Here is a 27,610-nt window from a genome sequence, read left to right on the forward strand (position 1 = left end):
GTTCCCTGTGGGACTCCTTCAAATCTTCGCCCGCCCTTCCCCCTCCTCGAGCCCCAGAGATGAGATGAGGCTCGCGCCAGGAATGTGCTGTGACGTCACGGACCTCTGAATCTCTCCGTTTTGGGGGAATCGTTTGTTGGGCTTGCTTCTGCTCGTGTAACACTTTACCAGAATTCCCACAACTGTGTGGAGTTTGTTTGATTCACAGCGCTGAGGTGAAGCGGATTTTCGGATGGACAGGACCGGACGTACTTCTGCATGGACTCTTTGCTAAAACTTCTTGGTCGAGAGGTAAGAGCCATTGCATCTGTCCTTCCCGTTACTCTGCGGCCGATGGGTAAGTGAGCGAGTCGCCAAAACTCTTTAGTTTCCTTTGAAAATGTCTGTAAATAAACTTCTTGTTATTTTTATGCGTGTTTTCGTTTAAAACTTGAGACTTTTTCTTCAGGTTGAAGAACGCGCTCTGTGCCGTTTTTATGCTCGCGCCCCTCTTTTGTTCTTAACTGAGCTTGTCCCAACTTGAGATGTTTTGAGGGGGCAGTAGTTAGTAATCTGAGAAGAAGGCTGATGAAATGCTGAGAGAGACGGTCGAGTTCAGTCTGTGTCACAGAAAATTGCTTTAATTTTCTGGGTACGTTAAATCAAGAGCATGTCCAGGTCACATTTCACTTTAAGAGCAAACGAAAAGAGTAAAAAATATATATTTTATATTTTCCATAAAGGCAAACGTATTGTGACATTATTTCCATGACATTTAAACCCCAAGTTTCCATTAACGCAATTCATACATTGTTGTACTTGTAATAGGGAAAAATTGTGATCAATTATTTAAATATTAATAACATGTAGTGTATTGCGCGTGGTATTTGTTTTAGTGTCTTTTATTCTATCCTTAGATAAATAAACAATGCCATTATAGTACATTTAAATATTTAGCTATTTTTAAATAGTCACAAATAATCACACACGCACACAAAATAAACACTTGATATGTAATTGTATGTCGCTGATGAATATTTAAAAAAAATAAAATTGTAGTATATAATTTTACATAAGGACTATTCATAATTTCATGAACTAATACATAATAATAACGATCTGTCTTGGGTGACAAATAAACAGGAACACCCCTAAACACCTTTAACACGCACGTGCTCTTTCCTCCTCTCTGTTCTCGTGCAGTGTGCTGTGCAAAGTGGGACGCGCGCTCTTGTTTCCATAGAAACGTACAGGACGCGCTGATACTGCTGTGCCGCGCGCCGCTCTGATCATTCATCAAGACTTCACAAAAACCGCAAGATGGTAAGGAGACAACAGACACCACGAAGCTGCAAAATAAGGTGGAATTTATTTTAAATATATATATGTCTACGATTTCATTATTTTATTCTTGCTTTTAATGAACGCTCGTATAGGCATGTGGACCTGTGTTGTTGCTGTTAGCTGGTTAGGATTAGCTTGTAGTGGTGGGATCGATCAGGAATGTTTTTTTTATTTTTTATGTGACCTTGAGAAACAAGCTTGTTTATGAATGAAATGTTATGTAGCTGGATTGTGTTTCTCCTCTCTTGTAAATTTCACCTAGCTTTTTGTTTCCCCTTCAGCCATTTTATGACAACGTTTACTACCCATACCCGCCAGATCCCCCGGGAACTCATTCCTCAGCAGGGATCCCGTCTCTACTGAGCTCTCCTCAGAGTCAGCCCTCATCCGGCAGCCAGAGCAGACCGGCCGCATACACCATGTCCACCACCAGCACCAGCATTCCCCCGCCCTTCAAGTTCAGAGCCCGGCGTGAGAATGTGGATTGGCGTCGGATCAATGCCGTGGATGTGGACCGAGTGGCCTGTGAACTGGATTTCCATGCTTTACAGGAGCACATCAATGCGGTGACTTTCTGCAGCGTGGAGGGCGAGCGCTGCCACCGCTGTCAGAGCCCTGTGGACCCGGCCCTGATCAAGCTCTTCCGGTTGGCCCAGCTCACTGTGGAGTACCTGCTGCACTCCCAGGATTGCCTCAGTGCCAGTCTGCAGGCGGCCGAGGAGAGGCTGCTGACGGAGGCACGGGAAAGGGAGCAACTCCTCATCCAGCTGCAGAAAAAAAGCCAGGATGCCAAGACGTTAAAGGAGGAACTGAAGCAGAGGAAGAAGATCATAGCCTCTCAGCAAGCCATGTTCAGCGCAGGGATCGGTGCCAATTATCACAAGGTCTGTACAGCCCCATGGTGGAGTGTGAATGAGTGTATTAGCATTTTCATTGTCGCTGTCACCTCCCCCCAAAGCCAGACTCTGCTTCTAGCCCAGTCTCACTGTTCACTGACCTCAGGGAATTTACCGTGTGCTTTTCTCACGGTTTGATGGCGTGAAGGAGCTGAATTAATTCTCTTTGCATGCTCTCCTGCTCTCCTATTTTTTAACTAAAACTTATAAAAAATCGTTTTCATTCATTTGAAATTAAACAGATTAAATATACTGAAATGGAAATTAGACACAAAAAGTACTAAAATGACTAACATGGAAATTAAAATAAATTAAATAGGTCTTATTAACCGCATTTAACACAAAAGTTCATGTGTGTGTGTGTGCGTCTGTGTATGTGTTTGTGTGTGTATATATATATATATATATACACACACACACACACACACACACATATACTTACAAACGTTTATGTTAGATATGATTAATCATGATTTGCAAATAATTAAAACTAAATAAAAATATACAAAATGTCAAAAATAATACAAATTACAAAATTACCCAAACAAACTGAAATAAAAAATAAAGCAACAATCAATCAAACAATCATCATGCTAATTAGAGCATTGCCGCTAAAAATAGCAGAACTAAAAATATGGATATAAGCAATACATCTGGAAAAAAATAGTCACCCTCCCCAGACTGTTATAATCCATCTCTAGTTTTAGTCAGAGATCACATTAATTAGCTTGAAAAGTACAGTTTCCTTTCATGTCAAAATATACTTCTGTATAAATTAGGGGTTCAAGCACGAAGTGCTGAAACCCTATTGTAATTGTACTGATTTTTATTATTATTATTCTGCCGTAAAACTCATCGTGCAGACCAAACCGTAAGAGCTAGAGACTTCAAACTTTGTCAATAGGTAGTCCAAAAATCGAGGAGAGGTTATCAAATTATGAGCCAGATTGGCCAATAGGTGGCGCTACAGCAACCAAAACCGCAAAAGGGCTCATAACTCCTAAACCGTTTGGTCCACACTCAAGTGTCTTATATCATTGGAAAACTGAGACCTTGTCGAACAAAACGTATATCTCCGATTTCATTTCCGGTATGCAAATTTTTCCGCCATTTTGAATTTTGTCAAAAACCTACTTTTGCGAACTAGTCCCTGGATTTTTGACATATCGGAACCAAACTAGTGCCAAAATGTTCTGTCTAGTCTGAATATCAATAATTATCAAAAAAAAGTTGAAATTTTGTCTCATGAACGAAAAGGGGCGTGGAAATGTACATTTAAGGCGGAGCCTTTTTTACTAAAGAGGCTATAACTCCAGCAAGAAATGAGATATCTTCACCAAACTTGGTACACATGTTTATGGGCTCAGTTTTTGGTCACGATAAAAAAATCGCGACGATTGGCCACTTGGTGGCGCTATAACATGGAAAAAACACAAAAAGGGCTATAACCACGCGACCGCTAGTCTGATTGACTTGAAAATTGGTAAGCAGTGTCTTGGCCCAAGGTACCATGTCTGTCTATGAGAACATTGGCGTATCTAAAAAAACATGGCCACCATCGGCCAATGAAATTTGAGCACCTATTAGACAGGGTTAACGGAGGTCGACCAGAACGAAACTCAGTAGGCATGTTTGACTCATGGTCCTAGAGGTCTGTAAGAATTTTGAAAGAAATCGGCCACTAGTTGGCGCTAACGAGTTTTATGGCTCTGCAATCACGTGGTGTTGCACACATCGGCAAAATATGCATATCATATGATAGATCTCCTCATGTTGAACAACTTTGCCTCTAGAACCATTTCGGTCAATCAAATTGTTAAATAAATATTTGCAATAATATTAAAAACCTACTTTTGCGAACTAGTCCCTGGTTTTTTGCGCAATCAGAACCAAACCAGTCTAGGACAATTCTCTGGACTCTCTAGATCAATAATTATCAAAAAAAAGTTGATTTCTTGCATTTGGATGGCTATAACAGAGCCATTTAGAAAAGAGGCGTGGCAAAATACACTCAAAAGCCTATAAATCCTAAGAGGAAACTCAAAACTTCACGAAAATTGTTGGGTATATGTGGCATAACATGTTGAAGACACATGCAATGTTTTATGGAGATCGGAGTATAGGGGGCGCTATAAGTGTTAAAAAGCTTTGAAAACCATGTATTCCCTGTGGTGAATTGCCTGTAAATGGTATTTTCCATCTCTGTAATCAGGTGGGGTTAAAACAGCCACATAATATGCATATATTATGATAGATCTTCTCATACTGAACAACTTTGCCTCTAAACTAGTCCTAGGTTTTTTGCCTGATCAGAACCAAACCACAGCAGTATGATTCTCTGCACTCTCCTGATCAATTCATATTTAGACTTTATAAAGTCACTATTATAATATTTAAAATCACATTTTGTCAGTTTATCACTTCATTTCACCTGATATCTCTCAAATTCATTCAGTGCTTAAAAACCTTTCATGCAAAAGGTGTCAAATGCTTAAAGACCTTAAATGGCTTGAACCCCGCTAAATGCTGCTCGCAGCTTTAATTTTTAATGTTTTTATTTTATTCCGTTTTAGAGTTTTAAATATTTTTTTAAAATAATTTATTCTTTCTCTTATTCTTATTCTTATTCTCATCACACATGCATTTATTTGTTCAAATGATTATACTGTGAAAAAATTATTAAAATTTAAAATGACTGTTTTCTATTTTAATATATGTTAAAAGGTAATTTATTCCTGTGATGGTAAAGCTGAATATTTCAACATGATTACAGACATTACAGTCTTCAGTGTCACATGATCCTTCAGAAAACATTCTTATACGATGATTTGGTGTTGCTTAGGTAACATTTTTATTATTAATGTTAAAAATGCTGAAATAGAAATCCTTTATGCTTTTACTGTAACTTCAAAAAAGCAGCCATTTAAAACAAAAGAAGGAAAACTCAAACATTTGAATGGTTCTGTATGTCCTAAGGAAACAGGAAATTGGGGTGGGACATATTGATGGGCGTATCCATTTTTTTAAAAGTAGCCAACAGTCTTTAATTTTATTGGGGAAAAGGTGTATTACAATGAGTTAAAAGGTTTTTATTTTGGTGCACTGTAAGTTTAAATGTCTATATCTGCCAAAAAGTACATTTTGCTGACTTTAGGAGTATATTAACCTGGAGAACAGACATGGACTAAAAGCAACGAAAACTTCAATTTGATTTAATGGTTTAATTAATAGTACTTTCCCATCGCTTGGGGGGTAATATGTGCCTTTTGTATCCAGTGGATATATGCAAATTAGTTTGCATCCTAAGTTAAGTGTTGTCAACACTTTTAAGTCCATAATCAGGACAAGCAGGCTGGGACAGGATTAGCTAATCACCAGACGCTGTTTTTTGGACACTGCATTCGGGATTTGGCGAACAGAGCAGATGGTGTCAGCCGGTGACGATGACTTGTACTCCACTTATAAAAGAGCCTTAAGTGGAGGAAACAAATGAAAGCGCCCATCCCCCATCACCCCCTCTCTCTCATCTCTTCATTGAAATAAAACGGCATGCTGCATTACTGTAATTTGAGAAATCTCTGATTTATGTTTCAGTCTTTGCCTCATGGCTATATCAGATGTTTGCTCATTTGTAATCATGTAACTGTCGTTCCTGATTGTGGCCAGCTGTTGCCAAGGCAACACCTGGTGTTTCATGTGGTTGCTAGGAGAAGCATAGGCGCTTAACAGCAAAATCGAAAGTGCTGCTCATGGTTTACTGTTTAATTCAGGATCATAAAGAGATTTCATCTGAGAGCAGTGAAGCGGTTACAAAAACATAGATGCATCTGTCACATTTCCCCCCAAAATCAAAATATTTGAAGTTGTGTTGAATTGAGCTTTTTAGTTACTATTGTTTTGCATTGATATTATAATGACATTTTTTATTTTCTTCTTTGGTTACTGTAATATAGTATATGCATAATATTAAATGTCTAGTTTTTTTGGATTAGGGTACTGAGAATAAGATGTTTTTTTTTTCCATTATGCTATGAGAATTAAGGAGAGAAATATAGTAGAATTAATGCAAAAATTGTACAAATGTTATTTAACAAAACATTTTTTGTGACAATTATTATATTTAAGTACATTTCCCCCCAATTTTCACTCAACAAATACCTTAATAATAATCATCCTGTCCAGTAGAGCTGCACACCGAATAATTACAAGATTGTGATCTCGATTGAAACATCCACCCAATTTTATGTCTATTTAAACTTGAGATCACATTTAAATTTGGCTGACCCAGAGAGAGCATGACATGTAATGTATAGGTATAAAACATTAAAATGATTCAAATGATCACAGACATACTGGGAAAAATTTTTATATAAACAATATGGGTGTAACGATACACTCGTGTCACGATGTGTTTCTACTGAACTGGAAGACTTGGCAATCTAGACAGTTGATATAGAGAATGTGAAGCAGCCGTTACGCCGTGTTGAGTTCTGGTCTGGTTTGTTTATATCGCGCTGCCTTTCTGCTAGTGAGTTAAGGTTGTTTTGATTTTTTGTCGACTCGTAATTGTGAAAAATGTCACCATTGTTGGTCATTTGGGCTGCACTGAGAATTGCCATATGAGCTCACACCGTGAAGTAATCGCATTGCTTTTGAAAGTTCTGTATTTTGTTTGGTTTCAGGAACATTTACATTTGCAAATATAATTCTCACTCGGCTTGTGAATTAACAAAACTTACCCACAGTCACTTCAAAGCTATTCACAAGCTTCCATGATTTTGGTTATAATTTGTTGAAAAAAAACAATACAGTGCCAATGTCTGTTCGCTAAATGTGACCATCTCCGATTCTCCTGCGTGGCCATATGGGAAACTGAATATTTACAATGACAACAATAAGCTTTAGTTACATTTATACATTTCCAAAAAAGAAATAGATGGACTTCTGTCAGCTTATTGAACCCATTTTTATTCTACAATCATGTAATGATGGCTGAAGCAGCGGCGAGTGACATTGTTTTCAAGATAACCAGATCAACATTGTGAACCAAATTCTTCAAAACATCAGTGAAAACATCAAATGAACATGCAATGCAATACAATATAATTGCAATAAAACGAATGTAAATATAGTCAAAAACAAAGGTAAGCCGGTAAGTTATCCCTATTGAGTATCAGCAGACGCAAAATTCCATTAAAGGCGACACATTTTAAAGTAAAAAAAGTGATAAAAGTTACGTAAACGATGTGGTTTCTCAATTGGATTGGTTTGAGCAACAATAAACCACACTAAACATAAGCATTTTGAGTTTGTGTTGGTGATTCCTATGTTGAAAATCGCTTCCTGCCCTCCATCTGCATTTCTCGCCTCAGCAGTGATGTCACGTGCAAACAACCTATTCAAGGGTGTAGGGGGGCGAGTCATTGAGACAGATTTGTTCAAAAACGCTGATTTGGCCATTAATGAAAAATAATTTATGAGTGAGTCCGATAAAAAAATCAAATTAATTAAATATTTTTAATTATAATATTTAGTCATACATAACCTCTAGTAAATTACATGTTATTTTTTTTTGTTGTTTATTCGGATCATGTTCGTATTTCGTTTATCATGGGAGAATCGTGATCTCTATTTTAAATATTCTGAATGTCCGATCCAATCTGACTTCTGACCTGTAAATGCTGCCTGAATCATAATCATACACTGTTTGTTCGTTAGTTGGCCTGAGGAGAACTGGCAACCCAACTGAGCCAGGTTTCTCCCAAGGCTTCTTTGAAAAAATCTTGCAAAAACTTTAAATAGCCTTACTTTTGTCTTTTGACTTTGGGGTGAAATGGGACTCGAGCATTTTCTTGAGGTTCCTCTGGTTCTGTAATACAAATCCTGCTGAGACTGCAGATTGACCAACAAATCCCTGTTTGCCTGGATCCTAAAAACATAATTGCATTTCACAGTTGATTTGGGAAGTTATGTCAGTGCAGCAATGCAATTATGTCACAGTGGATGTTTTACAGAGACGGGAAAAAATTCAAATCCAGAGCATGTGTTTTTGATGGGTATCAGTGGCAGTCTGGTTAAATTTGAATGAGAGTACCAGACGGGTGTTTTGGCTGCTAAATGTGCGGTGAGATGTGCAGTGTTGTGGATTTTCTGCATATCTGTGAATCGGAGCGAGAGGTAGAGCGGGGATAAGATGTAACATCAACCCTGCACCACCCGGTGTTTCCATGGCAACGCGCCCACATTGTCTCTTGGTATCATTATGAGTGGAGTGTGAGTGACAGCTGTGTTGAACTGCACCGACACCTGCTCGTCACCTGAGCGGGGCTCGTGTTCACTTTGACCTTCAGCAATGATCCTCCCAGGCACATTTGCGTTTTTCCAGCTGCTTAGCTCGACTGTCATTAAAGAAATTAGATCATCCAAACATAAAAAGTCTGCCATCATTTACTCACTCTCACATTTCTTCCAAGACCCATATGACTTTATTTTTTTCAATGGAACACAAGCAGAAGCAAGCCATTTAAGAAAAAGTTATCAGTATTTGTGCTTCTCACAGATTGGATATCATGTAATTGATTTTGTTTTGTTTTTTCCAGTGCCAACATTGTGAGAAAGTCTTCATGAATGCCTCTTTCCTGCAAAGTCACATGCAGCGCAGACATCCAACAGAGTTTGACATCAGTGAGTGACAGTGTTTGTTAAGCATACTTTTAAAAAGAGTACTTATAACAGAATTAACACTGTAAAAGAATAAATTTGTTCAAAATGATGCATGTTAATTGTAATTCAGTGAAAATGTATTATAGTTTAAATTTAAATTAAAAGCAATGAACTAAAATCCTGGTCCTGCACAAAACCTTTTCACGTTTTGCCCTGTTTCCGCCAACAAAAACTCATAGGAAAAGTTTTACTTGAATTTTTTAGTGCCGGTCTGGTTAGATTCTTTATTGTCCCAGAGTCTAAGGCCCTGTTTACACCTGTATTAAAGGGTCAGTTCACCCAAAAATGAAAATTCTGTCATTAAAGCTACACTGTGTGACATTTTCCCCCATCTAGTGGTGAAAAGGTATATGACCATCCAGTGAATATTAGTTTCTGTTCCTCTCAATTCTGATTTTATTTTAACTCCTACGGTGGGCGATTTAGTCCAAGATTAACATGGCAATCCCCCTCTTCACATTCTAAACGGTGCCATCGAGTGTTAAAACGCGAAAGGCGAAGCTTGAATTTATGGGTATGTTCCTCTTTGGCTAATGTACTTTCAAGATGGAGGAGCAACATGGCGACCAGCATCCGAACCCCTCACCCGTATGTATTTTCAATGACATATTATAAACTTACGAGAATACTTTATACCTTGAAGGAAGTAAATATACATTAATGAGCACATATATTTTTGAAAGAACTAAGTTTTTTTTAGCTAAGAATAAACTAAAAAAGTTACACAGTGTAGCTTTAAAGGGTTAGTTCACCCAAAAATTAAATTGATGTCATTAGTGACTCACCCTAATGTCGTTCCACACCCGTAAGACCTCTTTTCATCTTCGGAACACATTTTAAGATATTTTATATTAAGTCCGAGAGCATAACCAAGTTTATGCACACTTTACTGTCCATGTCCAGAAAGGGAATAAAAACATCATCAAAGTAGTCCATCTGTGACATCAGTTAGTTAGTTAGAATCTCTTGAAGCATCGAAAATACATTTTGGTCCAAAAATAACAAAAACTACGACTTTATGAATTTGGTTTTGAAATTTTGGGTGAACTAACCCTTTAATTACTTATTGTGTCATTCGACACCCGTAAGACCTTCGTTCATCTTCGGAACACAAATGAAGAAGATATTTTTTGTTGAAATTCGATGGCTCAGAAATGCCTCCATTGGCCACAATGTAATTTCCTCTCTAAAGACCCATAAAACGTCTAAAGACGTCAACGGCACTAAAGACGTCATTACAAAGCCCATTACAAAGCCAACGGCACTAAAGACGTCATTACAAAGCCCATCTCACTACAGTGGTTCTACAATAATTTTATCAAACGACGAGATTAGTTTTTGTGCGCAAAAAAAAAAACAACTAAATAACGACTTAGTTAGTGCTGGCCGATTTTAAAACAGCAGTGTAAAGCTTAGAACCATTATGAATCAGTGTATCGAATCAGCTGTATTTGACACTCAATCCGAGTCCTGAATCGATTCACTGATTCATTAAGCTCCGAGGCTTCAGGAAGCTATGTTTTGAAATCAGCCATCACTATATAAGTCATTATTTAGTTTTTCAAAAACTGTTCTCATCACTTCATAAAATTATTGTAGAACCGCTGTAGTGAGACTTTGTAACGACGTCTTTAGTATCTTTTATTTGTCTTGAGAGAGGAAATGACATTGTGACCAATAGAGGCAACAAAAATATCTTCCTTTTTTTTACGAAGATGAACGGTGGTCGTACGGGTGTTGAAACGGCATGATAGTAATCAATGACTGAATTTTCATTTTTGGGTGAACTAACCCTTTAAGATGTGTTTTTTTTTGGATTACAAGTGGACGACACTAAATAGAGGTGTACATGGGGTCTACAATGTTTTGAACTTCTTTGAACACTTCCAGAGTTAGACGAAAACGCATTTGACAGGATTGTGCGCTAGCCAGGCGGGATTTAAACTTTGTCGTCTGAAGACACAAGTTTATTTTTACGACAAGAAACGTACCAAGCACAATGTTCTCTGATTTCACACACTCACAGTGTTCAGCTGGTCTTATGGCTATCAGAGCAGAAACGAAAGCTGATGCTCTCTGTGGGTTTTTTCCGGCAATCGAAAGATCTGAAAAAGCCCATACATTAGACCCTCCCCTTGAAGATATCAGGACAGAAGTGGTCTAAAGGGACAAAAGAGACCAAAACACCAGGTGTAAATGGGTATATGTCTCTCTTGTCTACTTGTGATCCAATCGACCAAAACGGATATTAATACCAGGTGTAAACGGGGCCTATAGGCTATTGTTTTCCAATTTCCACACACAGAGCTCTTAAGATCTCCAGTGACAGTTTGTTAGTGCTGTTATTATTAGATGATTATATTTTGAGCAAGCCCACAAGCAGTTTGTTTCTCCCGCTTCCTGTGCACAGTCAGTATCTTTCCTCTTGCGCCCACACTCAGCAATTCAAAACTTGTCCCGCACCACAATCTGCACGACCACAGGATTGCAGTCCTCTAAAGTACATTAGAAGTTCACATTTAATGCAATTCACTTCTTTTTCACAAGGGTGATTCAAGAATCTGATATTTTCTAGAACTGATGACAGATAATCAGAAAAAAATTCACACTGTGAAGTTACAAGATGAGATCAACAAACTACAAGAGCAGTTGACCCTGGTCACATCCCAAATGGAGACACAGCAGAAAGACTACACTGCTAAACAGGTCAGAAAAGACAAAAGAGACACCATGTTTTTAATAGAATATTTTGTTACTTAAAATTAGTGTTTCATTCTCTATTTTCTCCAGGAGAAAGAACTCATCCAAAGGCAGGAGGAGTTTAAGCGACAACTGGAAATATGGAAGGAGGATGAGAAAATGCGGATGAACAGCAAAATTGATGAAATCAAGCAAGCTTGTCAACGGGACATGGATTCAATGCATCAAAAGAACAGAAACCTGGAAAACGTATGTTTTTAAGCTTGTTAATCATCATCAGTGTTAATTATTTTTTATTTTAGTTTTATTATAGTGTTGTTAACATTTTGAATTAGTTTTTTTATATTTATATTTACTTTTCATGTTAATTTTAGTTTAATTTTGATTAATTTTGTTAAGTGCTTTTGTCATTTTATTATTTATTTTTAAATATTGCTATTTAGGTTTAATTTATTTTTATTTCAATTGTTTGAGTTTTTATTTATTTCCAGTTAATAATTTTAGTGCTTAAACTTATTTCAGTTTATTGCCTAAGCAACATTTTCTAATTTTTCAACAGATATTGTATTTATTTATTAAGCTTTATGCCAATTTACATAATTTTTTTTTGAATAATTTGGTTTTTGATTTTAGTTCATTATAATAACCCTGGTCATTATTTTCTCAACCTTATGTGTTCCAAATCAATAATATAATGTAATGTAATATAACAATAACATAATTATAAAGTATATAATATATGCATCAAATAAGTCAAAAGCTGTAAAAAGTATCGATATTATGTGGTGTGATATTATGCTGAAATGGCATTAATATGTTTACTTTTCTCTCCTAAGGAATTGCTAAAATTGCAGCAGAAAAATATTCAGGAAAGCATGCAGCCGTTACCACCACAGCCCAGTACATCAACCAGCAATGAACACTGGCAGGAAGTTGTTAAACTTCAACAAAAACTCCACAAACAAGTAAGAAATGCGACATGCAAGATGGTCTGGAATGGATATCGCTGTAGTTATAAAGTTGATATTTTTCTTTACTCAGGAGGTGAAATGGACAGGGAAAATGCAACAAATAAAGGAGCACCATGACAGTGAAAAAAACCTGGTAAGTGTCACAGGTGTCATACAGCTTTTTAAACATGGAAATAGCTCCATACAACAGCGCATATCCGTTATGTCTCCATCAGCTTCAGGAGGAGCTGTTCAAACTGCACTCTGCTGTGTCAGAAGGCAGGGAGGAATCGCGGAGACAGGTGCAGGAACTGAGCCACAGGCTGCAGGAGCAGCAGCAGATTATTGCCTCCCAAAACAAGCAGGTCAGTACTGTAGTTCAGTACAGGAAGAGGCTCGATTGTTCAGGATATCCTGTATTAGCGCAGCAGCCCACAGCGTAATCTTTAGGTTTGAACTAAAGGAGTGTACATGTGGGAACATATCCGGACGTTTAAACAATTATCATCATCACACTGATTATATTGTCAGCTTGTTATTATGCAGGTTTTCAATTTAAATTTAACAGTGCTCAGATAACGTGGAGCTGTTTTTTTGTTATAGCAAATAACATGCGGTTATGTTTATATGGCAGATGAAACAGATCTCGTCAAAGCCGCCAACAATAACAGTACAGCACGAGGGTATGTAAATATTATACAGTATTTTTAGATAAACTTAAAATAACCTTTTAATATATCAGTAATGAGTTAACTTCCTAATTTGAATCTAAATGAATTTTTGTTTCAGTGGTTGCTCCCCCGGCTCCAGAGACTAAAGCTAAAGTAGTGGTCAGCGGTAAGTCCCTGCATAACATTTTGCTAGACAATGTCCAGATAATCATAATCTCAACTGCAACTATCAGTGGTGTTGCACATTGTAATGTCAGGCTTATTGAGCTGAGGATCTACATCCAGCTTTGTTATTGCTTTTTTCCCCCTTCATGTAGTCTTGCCAGGTAGCCCCGGTCATGGCATCAGGCTGTATTTTAAACATTAAATAAGCTTTATGCAGTGGTGGAATGTAACGAAGTACAAATACTTCTTTACTTTACTTAAGTACATTTTTCACGTATCTGTACTTTACTTAAGTAGAATAAATAGTGCATACTTTTTACTTTTACTTCGTTACATTTTGCAGCAATTATTATACTTTCTACTCCACTACATTTCTACAACGTTTCGTTACATTTTCGTTACATTTTCTGATCAGTTTCAGGGCTTGAGATTAAGGCTTGTCCGGAAAATAATATATAATGTAGGCTACGTTATAGGCTAATGAATTGACGGTTGCGCTGTTGAGGCTTGCGCAGCCTCTCGAGGAGAAATGGAAACAAATCAGCCCCGCTCACACAAAGAAACTCAGTAACATACTGCATTAAAAATTCAAAATGTTTAGTTTTTATATTTTATAACAGTTAAAAAAAAACATCACATGACACGACCAACGAGTGTAGTTTTCCTGAATACCATCACGACAGAAAATGTGACACTGATTTCATTTGACTTCATTTTATTGATTGGTTTATTGCTTTTGTTCTGTTTCAGCAGCGAAAATATTTCCAAGATCAGATTTCCACATCCGAACCATAACGTATTGCACAGCAACAGTGCGTTACTGAATCAAAGATTCAATGCCCTATTCATAAACGACTGCCTCATTTATGAACGAATCAGCCGTTTGAACGAATCGACTCAATGACTCTCTCATAAGGATTCACCTGCCGCCATCTACTGGTGGTTTAGTTAACTTTTTTTAGTTAAAACAATCTCATAGCAGTATTTAGTGCAATTGTAATTTTTTAGTGTTTATTATTTAATTTGATTGGTAACAACCCTATTGTATCTTATTCTAATTTAATTTATTAATTAAATGTAAGAATATAAAGGGAAAGCTGAAGCAAAGCTTATATTTAATAAGATTAGGGGAAAATGTCCTTTATAAAAGGTAAAAATATCATAAATATGAAGATTTAAATACATCAAAGCTGATGAGAATGCTGCTTCAGAAAAATGACATTTAACTTTGCAGATAACCAGAATTGTAAGTCAGAATGTAAACTAGGCAACAGATGGTAAGAACAATTACATTAACCCAAAACTAACTCAATTAAAATGCCACCGCTCATACTGTTTTCTTCTTTTTAATTATTAGAATTAGACATTAAGAGAATACATTTTTATGCAAGTACTTTTACTTTTAATACTTAAAGTACATTTAAAATCAGGTACTTTTAACTTTTTACTTAAGTAGGGTTGTCGTTGTAGTACTTATACTTTTACTAAAGTAAATATATTTCTGGTTACTTGTACTTTTACTTAAGTACTGAGATTCAGTACTTCCTCCACCACTGGCTTTATGTAAGAATTTTCATGTATTAATAGCTTTTTATTATTGCCAACAACTTGATGAAACTTAAAAAAACAAAAAACGAAACCATCCCTAAGTTGTCTACAAAAGCATTTTTTTCATGTAAAGGACTTTTCATGTAGAATCAAAAGGATGTTATGTTTACATGTGCTTTTATGCAATAACATGAGACAAATGTTTATGTTCAGGATGATGCTGAAAGAGCTATTCTGTACTGTAATGTCATGCAAAGAAAACTGATTAAATCAAAATATAGTCCCACATAGCCAGATCTATATATAGTTTATAGTCACAGATATACATTAAAATCAAATTATCATAATGGCGTAATTTTAATTGCTTCTTCTGTTGACATCATGTTGGTGGATTGCAGAGCTAGTGTAAACATATCCACATCACTATGATCAGATGCTTTGTTGTGATATTTTTGTTGTGTTTTTATTTTGTTATTGAGAGGATAGCGCATATTTACACATTCATTCAATTGGCGCTGTCAGCAGCGTGTACAGCATCAGGATGTTCGAAAAACAACTTCTCCATGAGTATATCAGGAAACTGAATTGCTTTAAGTCTCTCGTGCGTTACGTGCGTGTCTACAAGTGTGAACATAAGCAAATAAGTTGGTGGCTGCAGTTCACATAACGGGCACTGGTGTCGCTTATAACAAGGGTTTCTGAATTCTACATATAGCCCCTTTAAATATTCTGATTGGCTTTATTGTTTATTCAGCAATTCACTGTCAGTGAGAGCAAAAAAAATTACTTGACAAACTTCATGTCATGACTAGTTAGGACAAGGTTCAGACCTAATGCAATACTACCGTTCAAAAGTTTGGGATTGGCAAGAAAGAAATCAATAATGCTCACCAAAGCTGCATTAATTTGATCAAAAATACAGTAAAAACAATAATATTGTGAAATGATTACATTTTAAAATTTCTTTAAAATTATCTCCTTTTTTGCATGAATGAATTTTGCAATTTTTTCAGGATTCTTTGATAAATAGAAAGTTCAAAAGAACACAAATGTATTAAATATAACTATTTTGTAACATTATAAATGTGTTTACTGTCACATTTGATTAATGTAATGCATCCTTTGTACATAAAAGTATTAATCCCTTTTTTAAATTATTTTTGAACAGTAGTGTATATCTGCTTAAGGTTAACTGTATGCTGGTGTATATCTGCTTAAGGTTAACTATATGCTGCGTCCCAGTTCGTCTACTTATGCTATGCCCTAAATTTACATTTCTGATGCTAAGTTATGTGCATATACCATCACGGTTTAAACTGCCTTGTCGATCATTTGTCACAGTTAACATCCCCCACATTTAATTTCCTACCGGAGAGAAATGTAGGAGCACGTTGATCTGCCAGTCGTGGGTCTTTCAGGTGGATCTGTTTTAATGACCAAATGTATCTTTACAAAAGTTCACAATGCTTTTGCAGATTAATTATTATGTGGATAACATTGAATACATGTATTTTTGTCAGGTTAGATACTAATTATTAATCACCCAAACAGCTTAATCTAAACCTCTCTACTTAACCGTCGGTTTCATACATCCGCCGTGTTTGTAGTTTTTTAACACATTTTCATTAGTGTTTGTAGTTCTATTCTAATCCATTGTTCAATAGATTGTATGCAATATTAGCCATTAGAGTGTGTACGGATCTGCACTTTGGATTCTAACAGAAAAAAGGATACTACGATTTGATTTTGAGATGCACTGATTCTAATTTTGAATACTATTTATGATGGACAGTATGCAAATTGAGATGCAGCATTTGTCTTTTTGTACATGCATTAATGGCCACAACTGATTTAATGGGGACAGTATGGGTAATGTCAGTGCAAAATGAGATGTTTAGGTCAAGGGTTTAGATTTGAATATGCCTCGGTCCTTCCGTAACCCTTGCACTCTTTGCGTTGTCCTATTAGAGCAGTCCAACTCAGTCCATAAACTGGATCCTATAGTGGAGCTGTCTGAGGAGGATAAAGGTAAAGCAGTAGTGATTGAGTGTAGTCGTCTGTGGCATGCTCGCATCCTGTCTGCATGGATCTGTCGCTTAGGTCTGCGTGTTCAGTCTGAGCTTCTGTCTCCAGCAAACTAAAGGCATGAGCTGGAAGATCTGTCTCCACTGTAAGCACAGATGTTCCAGCATGCATGTAATCATTGGACAGCTTAGAGCAAGAGAAAGTGAATGTCAATGTAGAGATACAGGAAATGAACAAGAACATGTGTTTTAAATGTTTGCCGTTCTCTGTTGTTTATCTTTTTGAAAAATATAAAACATACAGTGCAGTGGCATTAGTTGTTTTTTTCAGTTCTACTTTTTCATTTCAATTTTTGCATGTCTTCTTTTCTGTTTTCAGATTAAATTATTTTAAAAAATATTTAAAAATAATTATCTTTTTCATAAATAAAGAAAAGCTCTATTTGCAGATAATATTAACATCTGACGTGGTCAGGTGACAAAAGCTTTTTAATAATACAATTATAAATGTATATACTTAACCATTTAAAAGTTTGTGGTTAGTATGATTTTTTTTAAAGCAATTAATACTTTTATTCAGCAAGGTCACTTTAAATGAATCAAAAGTGGAAGTAAAGGCATTTTAAAAGATTTCAAATAACTGCCATTCTTTTGTACTTTCTATTCAACAAAAAATACTGAAAAGCAGCGTGACTGTTTTCAACATTTATAATAATAAATGTTTCTTGAGCAGCAAATAATCATATTAGATTTCTGAAGGATTATATGACACTCAAGACTACAGTAATGATACTGTAAATACAGCTTTGGTATCACAGGAATAAATTCCATTTTAAAATATATGACAATAGAAATCAGATATTATACACTCACCTAAAGGAACACCATACTAATACTGTGTTTGACCCCCTTTTGCCTTCAGAACTGCCTTAATTCTACGTGGCTCAACAAGGGTTGGTTCAACAAGGTGCTGAAAGCATTCTTTTGAAATGTTGGCCCGTATTGATAGGATAGCATCTTGCAGTTGATGGAGATTTGTGGGATGCACATCCAGGGCACGAAGCTCCCGTTCCACCACATCCCAAAGATGCTCTATTGGGTTGAGATCTGGTGACTGTGGGGCCATTTTAGCACAGTGAACTCATTGTCATGTTCAAAAAAACAATTTTAAATGATTCGAGCTTTGTGACATGGTGCATTATCCTGCTGGAAGTAGCCATCAGAGGATAGGTACATGGTGGTCATAAAGGGATTGACATGGTCAGAAACAATGCTCAGGTAGCCCGTGGCATTTAAACAATGCCCAATTGGCACTAAGGGGCCTAAAGTGTGCCAATAAAACATCCCCAACACCATTACACCACCACCACCAGCCTCCACAGTGGTAACAAGGCATGATGGATCCATGTTCTCATTCGGTTTACGCGGACTGTAACATCTGAATGTCTCAACAGAAATCGAGACTCATCAGACCAGGCAACATTTTTACAGTCTTCAACTGTCCAATTTTGGTGAGCTCATGCAAATCGTAGCCTCTTTTTCCTATTTGTAGTGGAGATGAGTGGTACCCGGTGGGGTCTTCTGATGTTGTAGCCCATCTGCCTCAAGGTTGTGGCTTCACAAATGCTTTGCTGCATACCCTCGGTTGTAACGAGTGGTTTTTTCAGTCAAAGTTGCTCTTCTATCAGCTTGAATCAGTCGACCCATTCTCCTCTGACCTCTAGCATCATTAGCATTTTCTAGCATTTTCGCCCACAGGACTGCCACATACTTGATGTTTTTCCCTGAGATTGTGAAATACTCAGACCGGCCCGTCTGGCACCAACAACCATGCCACGCTCAAAATTGCTTAAATCACCTTTCTTTCACCTTCTGACAGTCAGTTTGGAGTTCAGGAGATTGTCTTGACCCGGACCACACCCCTAAATGCATTGAAGCAACTGCCATGTGATTGGTTGATTATATAATTACATTAATGAGACATTGAACAGGTGTTCCCATTAATCCTTTAGGTGAGTGTAAAAAGTAATAATAATTCAAAATATTCCTGTTTTTACTTTATTTGGATCAAATAAATGCAGCCTTGGTGAGCAAAACATACTTCTTTCAAAAGCATCAAATATTTTTACTGACCTCAAACTTTTGAACGGTAATGTGTATATACATAATTTTAACTTAGTCTCTATGCAACTTCATTATAGAGCAGTTATGTGGAAGTTAAAGTTAAAATGTTTTTTTTTACAAGAGGCAGCATCTACCACGGCAATTGTAGAATGATAGAAAGTTTATTCCAGAACTTTTGCCATCCAACATGTTTCAATGATCATTCATCTTATATTTTCAGATTCCTCTAGCATCTCTGAAAGCCACACGGAGAGCCGGTCGTGGCAGCAGGAAGTGCAGGAGCTGTTGAAGAACCCGGGTTTGAGGAGAGACATGCGTCTGGCAGCTCAGCAGAACCTTGATGATAGACTGCAGAGCTTAGACGTCCAGGTAGTGAGTGTCAAACTGCATGGAAAAATGTTTCCTTTATGTCACAGTTGGAGTGCAGTTGAGCAGACATAGCACTGAATAACCTTAATGTCTCTGGTGTTGTTCAGGGAGTCAGTGGTCTCTCTAAAGGGGTGTATAAAAGCGCCATGGCCAAGATTATCACTGATCGTCAGAAGAGACAGGAAGAGGATCCAGCGTATCGGAGGGTGCAGAAAGAGATCAACCATAAACTAGAGCAGAGAGTGAAGGAGAGAAACACGGAGCAGCCAGCCAAGGCCAAACAACATGAACAAGGTCAGGATTTGGCTTTGCGGTTTCAAGGCTGAGAACAAGGCATTGAAGGTGCAGTAAGCAATATGAAACATTGTTGATATTTGAAATCAACCCAAACAAACACACGCCTCCCTTCATTGCTTCGCACCCAGTCCTTCCAGCTTAGGTCTCTCCACTCCGCTCTTCTAATATTAACATGGGTATTAAAGCTTTGTATTTAAGTCAATGTTTTGTTTCTCACTTGGATCACTTGTCTCAGTTAGGATGCAGCTTTTTTCTTGTTCTCTTGCAGTGTTTCAGTCCAGACCCAGATCCAGCAGTTTCCCATCTACAGTAACTCGTGTGGTGTCAGGTCCCGCTCCCAAACACCAGCAAACCCCACAACCCGTCCCACGTAGCAGAACCAGCACACTGCCCAAGACCTCCACACCACTTCAGCATCACAGGTACAGTGTTAAGGTTTTAATTACAGATAAATTACTTCAAATTTGAAATAAAATAAATCTATTTGTCTTATAATGCACATTATTATTAGGTTTTTATTGTTTTGTTTTTATAATCCGACATATCCAAAGCTGGTCGGGCAGCTATTGAAGGGGTGGTTGCATGCAATTTCACTTTTTTAACTTTAGTTTTTAAACTGAATATAGTTTTTAAACGTTAGTTTGTTACTGAATGTTGCTGCTTGAACATAAACAGTATCTGCAAAGTAACAGCGCTGAAAGTTCAATGCAAACAGAGATATTGTCTTTTAAAGTTACGGCAGTTTATTGTCTACAGAAACGTCCGGTTTGGACTACAACGAGCTTCTTCCCGGGTTGGTGACACCATAAACCCTTGCTATTAACATAAACACTGCCCCAGTAAAATATAAAAGGTAAAATATAAGAAAAAAACGGCGCTCCATAAACACAACCAAGCCTAGAAAAAAACACGGAACCACCCTTAAATAATTTAGCTGCTAATAATAATTTAATATAGAATTTATTAATATTTTTATTTTATTTTTAGTAAAAGTTACAGTAATTTTGTTGTTTTTGTCATTTCTATTAGTTTTTATTTATTTATTTCAATTTTAGTTTTAGAATTTAAGGTAAAAATGCTCCCATTGCATAAATGTATGCTTTTTCAATATTTTATTTTTATTTTATTTAACAAATGTTTAATCTTTTTTATATTTAAATTTTGAAAAGTAGTTGACAATTACACTCACAATCAAGTTTCATTCAGATAGGTGTCACATTACAGAAGTAGAACTGAAGAAATGGCTGACCGCACACTGAATCCAAAAAAACTAAAATCCTAGGAAACTATAACATTTATTTTTATCAATTGCATACTGCAATAAAGTGCAAAGTGCAGGTGAGTTAAAAACACAGGAGCATAAGCAACCGTTTCAGCAGGTTGCTATCCTCAATGCGCAAAATACATCAAACAATCACCCTTTTTCTAGAAGGACAAGCAATTAAAAGCCATCAGCTTATTCCAATTATCACAATCACCAATTAACACCAATCACAATTGATTATCACAAGTTTCACTGCAAAAGAGTCTGAAAAGCAATAAACACCACAAACTACATGACATATACATTCAAAGAAATGAAAACAACATTGAATGTAGAAGATTACAAAAAAAGGAAAGTTCAAGTTCTTCTTTCATGCCATCAGGAAATAGAGATTTGAGTTCAAAAATCCAAAATGCCTCCCTTTGCAGCAATTTCTTGTCTCTATCTCTGCCTCTTCCATGAGGTAAAATCCTCTCGATGCCCAGGAACATGTCAGACAAAGAATGTTTAGCAAGATTGAAAGTGACGATAGGCGGGAGATGTATCGTCCCGTTATGTTATCACTCTTTATCAGTATTGTGAGTTGCTTTTTCTGTGTTGTCTGAACATGTAAATATTATATCTCGCTTGCAGAACCCCTCCGTTCAGCTCTGATGAAGACTCGTCTGAGGAAGAGGAGACATCTGAGGAAGAAGCCCCTCAAACACAGAAGAAATCTGTCCTGGTCAACAGACCCACAGTCAAAGCCCAGACTGCTAAAACACAGCAACGCTCGACCCCTCACACTCCTGCTGTGCGCTCTGCTGCTCCCGTGATCAGCACGGACGTGACCGCTCTGAGTGAGAGCGACAGCGAGTGGACTGACGGCAGTGAGATGAAGGAGATCAACCTCTCACAGCTGCACAAACACACCGACCAGAATGGAAATGTGGAGAATATTACTCACAGTAAGACTCGCTTCTAATGTCAGGTGTTGTATTGTATTGGAAACAACACACGTTACAAATTTGTAGTATATTTGTATTGTATTGTGTGTGTGTGTGTGTGTTTTCTGTAGGTAATGTCAAAGCTATTGGCAAAAGCCTTGAAAAACAGCTGGCAACGCGAGGCCCAAAGAAACCAGCAGGGGGCGTTAATACATTCCTGGAAAAGCCAACAGCTGTCAAAAATACAAAGCAAGATGCAAAGAAAGAACTAAAGGTGAGATCTGACAAACAGACTTTTACGATATGGATGACAGTACCAAACAGTGAGTAACAGTGTTCATTAATGCCTGTGATCAGTGATTTCTGATGTGTAGCTAGTAGGGGTGACCCCTAATAGTCGATTCTTCACATGAGTGAATAAATATGTAGTGGTAGACTTTTAGTAAACCGTCTCAAATGTTCTGAGTTCTAATCCTCTCTCATATAGTTTTTTTCTTCTTCATTAAAATCAAAGATGTTCATCAATGATTGTATATTAAGAGCATGGACACGTAGCATTTTTTTGTGCATTTATGTGTGTGCATTTAGTTTTGTGATTTCAACAGAAAGAAGTTCTCTCCGCAGCTGCATTAAGCAATAGATTAACGTGTGTGTGTGTGTGTGTGTGTGTGTGTGAAGACTGCAGGAGCCAAGAGAGAATGTAAACCCTGCCTACTTTGATTGGCCATTTGAGCGGTATAAGACCACATTAATTTCGCCTGTCTGATCAGCCTCAAAATAGGGACTTTAAGCAACAGCCACTGATGGAACGGCAACAGCGACCGGAAGTAAACGTTTAACTGCCGTAGCCAAAGAACGCAAAAATCACTAAGCAACAATAAAGAGACGGCGTAATGGTTCATTTAACATAATTTGACCAAATATAAAGAAACATTTAATTTAAAAAGCAAGGGAATGGTTGCTTTTGGCATTAAATTATAAACAGATACAATTAAAATGCCACATAACTATATTTACTTATCTAATCTGTCACGTATTAATGACTACGGCAAATCAGCTGTTCTCCCGTAGTAGACGGTTACAGTAGAACGTCACGAAGTAGCAGTTAAAGTCGCGCATGCGCAATAGAACGCCAAAACGCCGTTGCCGTTCCATCAGTGGCTGTTGCTTAAAGTCCCTATTCTGTTCCTGTCAATCACGCGGTGCCAACCAATTATACTGCATGAGGGATGACTGAGCTAACTCTCTCATACACACACACACACATACGAAGTGAGGCAGCAAGCGCAGCACACACAACGACTCAGCAAAGCGGTGCTTTTCAGAACAACTCGTGGGCCGCACTAACACCAAGCTTTAATGTCAAGTAGAGGTCCACAAAATATCATCTGAGTGTTTGAGACCCCTGGTCTAGACAGACAGGGCTTGAGTGCGACTACGTAGATCACTGCAGCCTTCCTTGTGATGGGAAAAGATCTAAAAATAATGCTAGAATTCGATTCGTCAATCTCGACAGCTATAATAGTAAAAAAAAATTGTAAAAGTATTCAAGAGGGGTTCCATATGGAATACGCATTTAAAGGAACACTCCACTGTTTTTAGAAATAGGGCTTATTCAACTTCTTTCCTACATTTAGATATGTGGGCAAATGCATTTTTGTCTCAGTGCATGCATTGCTTTAGTTTGGCAGGGTCACCGCTAGCTTAGCTTAGCATAATGAATGTTGTCCTATGTCCTATGTAGCCAGCTAGTATGTCCTGAGTAAAAGTGATACGAAAAAAGCACTGCTACTTGGGCGCAGAGATATCACGGCTCTCATCCTCATGTCCTCCGGCTGTTGAGCGATCGCAATGTGTTGCGTGATATCTCTGCGCCCAAGTAGCAGTGCTTCGCCTGTGCGCCCCCATAATATAGTCCCAAGTCAATATCTGCATAGTAAATCGCCTAGGCTTGGGGGGGTATTTAGTTGGGTATTTATTTGGGTAGTTGTGTATTTAGACCAGGACACTGGTCAGCAGGAGGCTAAGACTATTTTTATTTTACTTTACACACGGCACACAACCACCCCTTTTAATAAAGTGATCAAAACTATACACTACACATTCGTAAGTTAACCGTTCTCTCATAACATGTTAAAGCCGCGATCGAAACACAGAACATCACACAAATATATAAAAGAACATTTTGATAAATAAACCTAAAAAAATACCTCAACGCACACCGGACTGAAGCTCAGCGCCGTGTCTCAGGTATCTCACACCAGGCTGACATGAACATTACGCGCCGCGCGCGATGAGTGTATCTTGTAGTAGGCCTACAGGGTGAAATCAGTATATACATTCACGATTTGAGGGAAATATGCATTTAATCGCCACGGACAGGTGTCGAATGCCGCCGTTGGTGTATGTGTTCGAGTTTTAAAGGCGCGGCGCGTCCAGTGCGAAGCTCAGTGCCCTTAAAGGGGCGATCGCTCAGCGCCGCGACACGTCTTTATTACACTAATATTGAGCACACCCATATTGCCAAAATGGTATGATCCTCGTTTCATAACACCCGCGAATATTCGACCATGAGATCGTGGTCGAATCCGGTCCTGCATATCGATGCACCGAATCTTCGACTAATAGGGGTCACCCCTACAGCAGACACGCCCTTTCAAACAGAGCATAGGCAAGAGGGCTAAAATCAGGATAGAATAATGCCTTTTATTTCTAAATTAGGACATTCTATGATATAAAAACCATACTAACAATAAAAGTACCTCAGGAAACAAAATAATTTTAAAAATCCACATCATGGGACCTTTGAGTATTTTTGCTCTTCAACTCTTCATCATAACTGTAGGAAATATTGTAGATAAACCATTCAAAAGTTTGAGTTCAGTAAGAAATTAATACTTTTATTCAGCAAGGATGCTGTAAAATGATCAAAAGTGAAAGGAAAGAAATGTATATTGTTACAAAAGATTTATATAAATGCTGTTTTTCTTTTAATCAAATAGACTGTTTAACATTTCTTGTTATTATTAATGTTTATTTAGCATCAAATCATCATATTAGAATGATTTCTAAGGGATCATGTGATACTGAAGACTGGAGGAATGATGCTGAAAATACAGCTTCGATCAAAGGAATAAATTACATTTGAATATATATTACAATAAATAACACTTTTTTTTTTAAATATTAAATTTTTCACAATAGGCCAATTTCACACTTTCACCAGCTTTTTGGCTTCCGGATCAGCCGGCACTGGGTAAACTTTTTTCCAGTAACAGAGATGACGGAGCCTAACAAGAACCAGTTGGGGAAAAAGTCTTTGTAGAAATGTAATCATGAAAATGTTTGAAATGTCTTTGTGATTTATTTATGAGATAACAAAGCTCCAGCTAAGAGCGGCATTTAAGAACTAATTCAAAGTGACAAAATATTCACAGTATTTAAAAATACATTAGTAATAGTACTATTGTAGCTGATGCACATTTCATAGTTGATTTGCTTACTAAAGATTAATGCAAAGACTGTGACAAATGTCATATACAATGTGGTTTTGGAAATAAATGTCTTAGTTTAATCTAAAATGTATGTATATAACTATATTTTTTATATAGATGCTCATAATAGGGTGATCAGGGGAATTGCTATTGAGTACATATTTCTGTGACATACAGCTGTGAATTAAAAACAACCCTTTGGTAAATTTGAGCACAGTCTGAGTGGTAGTTTGTATTGCTACAAAGTACAAATTAATGTCTTTGTACATTATATAAAAGCAACTTGGAAAACAGATAAAACAGAGAAGGTATGAATTGATATTTTGGGGGGGGGGGGGGGGGGGGGGAGCAGACCCGCAGCAGAACTAACTTTACGTAGTGGTGACATCATTTCCTGTTCTTGTGAAATTGGGCCTATATTAAAGGTGCACTATGTAGTATTTTTGCAGTAATATATCCAAAAACCACTAGGCCAGTGTTATATATCTTGTTCAGTTGAGTTCTTACAATATCCCAAATGTTTCCAACTATTTGTAAATTGTAAGAAAATTGCTATTTTAACCGGGACGTCTGAGGGAGTCAATTGCATCATATCTGCGTTACCCTTGGCAGAAACGCTTTACTCTTACTATAGTGTGCAACAAGTGTCACAGCAGCCACTGAGCAAACGCCATAAGTCATAACATCATTTTATCAACTTTACAAAAACCAAACCGTACCAACCCCAAACCAGTGAATGGTAGTGTGCAGTCTTGAACTAATATAGAATTCAAATGGTTTGTGATCACAGGTGCATTTCTGTAAAGCTTACAATATGGCTCATCTAATCAGATTCTAGAGCTGGAACTTACTGTTTTATTGTAAACAAACCCTAGTTTTCAATCCTTTAGATAAAAAGGCCATATAAAAATAAGTCAGTAGATTAAATGAGAGGGTTATTTTAGCTGCTGAACATTTCAGGCAGCACAGGAAAGGTATTGTGACAAACCCTCAAAATGGCATTAGGAACACTGTATTTGCTTGACTGTAGTGCTGAACATGACTTCTTATACATCAGTTTGGATGAGCAGCTTTTCTTACTATTTTTGAATTTCTTACTTTCCAAATTATTTTGTTTTATCTATATATATATATATATATATATATATATATATATATATATATATATATATATTATATAAGTTTTTTTTCTGCTCTGTTGCTTTCAGTTCACAGATGAAGATGATGATGATGATGACTGGGATATCTCCTCTCTAGAGGATGTGCCCACTGTACCCAAGCCCAGTCAATGTCCCGTGCCCGTCATCAGGAAGAGCCTGGACAAGAGTCTGGACACCAGCACTAGTGTGTGGGGCTCATCGACGGGCAAAGGGCAGAAGCCAGGTACATAGAATTGTTAGCTGAAAATATTTTCAATAGTTTGTTATTAGACTGAAATAAGACTGAAAATGTTTTAGTTTTTACATTTTCAAAAAAAACTTTCTTCAGGGGGATAAAAATGTCCCCATGTTCGGGTTGCACGGGGTTTTGGGTATTGGCATGAGTCCCTGCTCCTTTAATCGTGAAAGTGCCCTTTTTAAATGCACCGTAGTGCCCCCGGGAACGCATTTTCTAATTTCTACCGGAGGCGATTTAGCCAACACCCGATAATTACCGAGGGGGAACACCCCTGGCCCCACCTGAAATGTGATTGCCCCCGCCCCCGCAGAGGTCACCCTGCTCAACACCTGTTGCTAATCTTCTGATTTCTTTCTTTGTGTTTTGCAGGCCTCACAGACGCGGGAACCGGCAGCACTCTCAAGAGCAGCTTAGTGACTGTCAGTGACTGGGACGATTCAGATGAGATATAATAAAACACAGCAGAGCAATACCAAAACATTCACATGCTAATAAACCTCATAATTGTAATATCCAGTACCTGTTGTAGCTCAGGCTTAGTGTTTATTCAGGGACAGCAGTGCAAAACAGCCTATTGACAGTGTTAAAGGTACTTTATATGAAATATAAAGGTATAAGTACAGCTAAAACTAAGGAACATCCAAGGGATATTGCACTTTAAAATAATTGCCTTTTGATTCTTTATATGCTAAATGATTTATTAAATTCACTTTTTATAACACTTCAAAGATTCTTCTT

At 37.3% G+C, this 27,610-nt stretch overlaps 1 protein-coding gene across 7 annotated transcripts; it reads left to right on the plus strand.

Moving 5' to 3' along the window:
* Positions 1-27,593, plus strand: dzip1 (DAZ interacting zinc finger protein 1). 7 transcript variants are annotated; one of them, XM_067458986.1, is made up of 19 exons: positions 3-337; positions 1,183-1,302; positions 1,605-2,207; positions 8,819-8,903; positions 11,518-11,648; positions 11,733-11,891; positions 12,479-12,607; positions 12,684-12,746; positions 12,829-12,957; positions 13,227-13,275; positions 13,382-13,429; positions 16,945-17,004; positions 19,345-19,496; positions 19,601-19,787; positions 20,059-20,212; positions 21,688-22,001; positions 22,112-22,254; positions 26,683-26,857; positions 27,242-27,593. In XM_067458986.1, exons 2-19 carry the CDS (start codon positions 1,300-1,302, stop codon positions 27,322-27,324), a joined length of 2,667 nt encoding a protein of 888 aa, XP_067315087.1. In that variant the 5' UTR covers positions 3-337; positions 1,183-1,299; the 3' UTR covers positions 27,325-27,593. The 7 variants fall into 7 exon arrangements, with proteins under 7 accessions (XP_067315084.1, XP_067315087.1, XP_067315086.1 ...); XM_067458985.1 differs by having other exon boundaries at positions 4-291; XM_067458990.1 differs by having other exon boundaries at positions 7-291; positions 1,183-1,340.
* The last annotated feature ends 17 nt before the right edge of the window (positions 27,594-27,610 follow it).

Source organism: Pseudorasbora parva, chromosome 12 (genome assembly GCF_024679245.1).
Source record: "Pseudorasbora parva isolate DD20220531a chromosome 12, ASM2467924v1, whole genome shotgun sequence".
Classification (NCBI taxonomy): Eukaryota; Metazoa; Chordata; class Actinopteri; order Cypriniformes; family Gobionidae; genus Pseudorasbora; species Pseudorasbora parva.

What these genes read in the sequence shown, in the direction of transcription:
- dzip1 (XM_067458983.1), top strand. Translation starts at nt 259, where the DNA reads ATGGACTCTTTGCTAAAACTTCTTGGTCGAGAG. An exon ending in AGAGCTTAGACGTCCAGGTA is followed by an intron (nt 19,497 to 19,600) that starts GTGAGTGTCAAA and finishes GGTGTTGTTCAG; the next exon opens with GGAGTCAGTGGTCTCTCTAA. An exon ending in GGGCAAAGGGCAGAAGCCAG is followed by an intron (nt 26,858 to 27,241) that starts GTACATAGAATT and finishes TGTGTTTTGCAG; the next exon opens with GCCTCACAGACGCGGGAACC.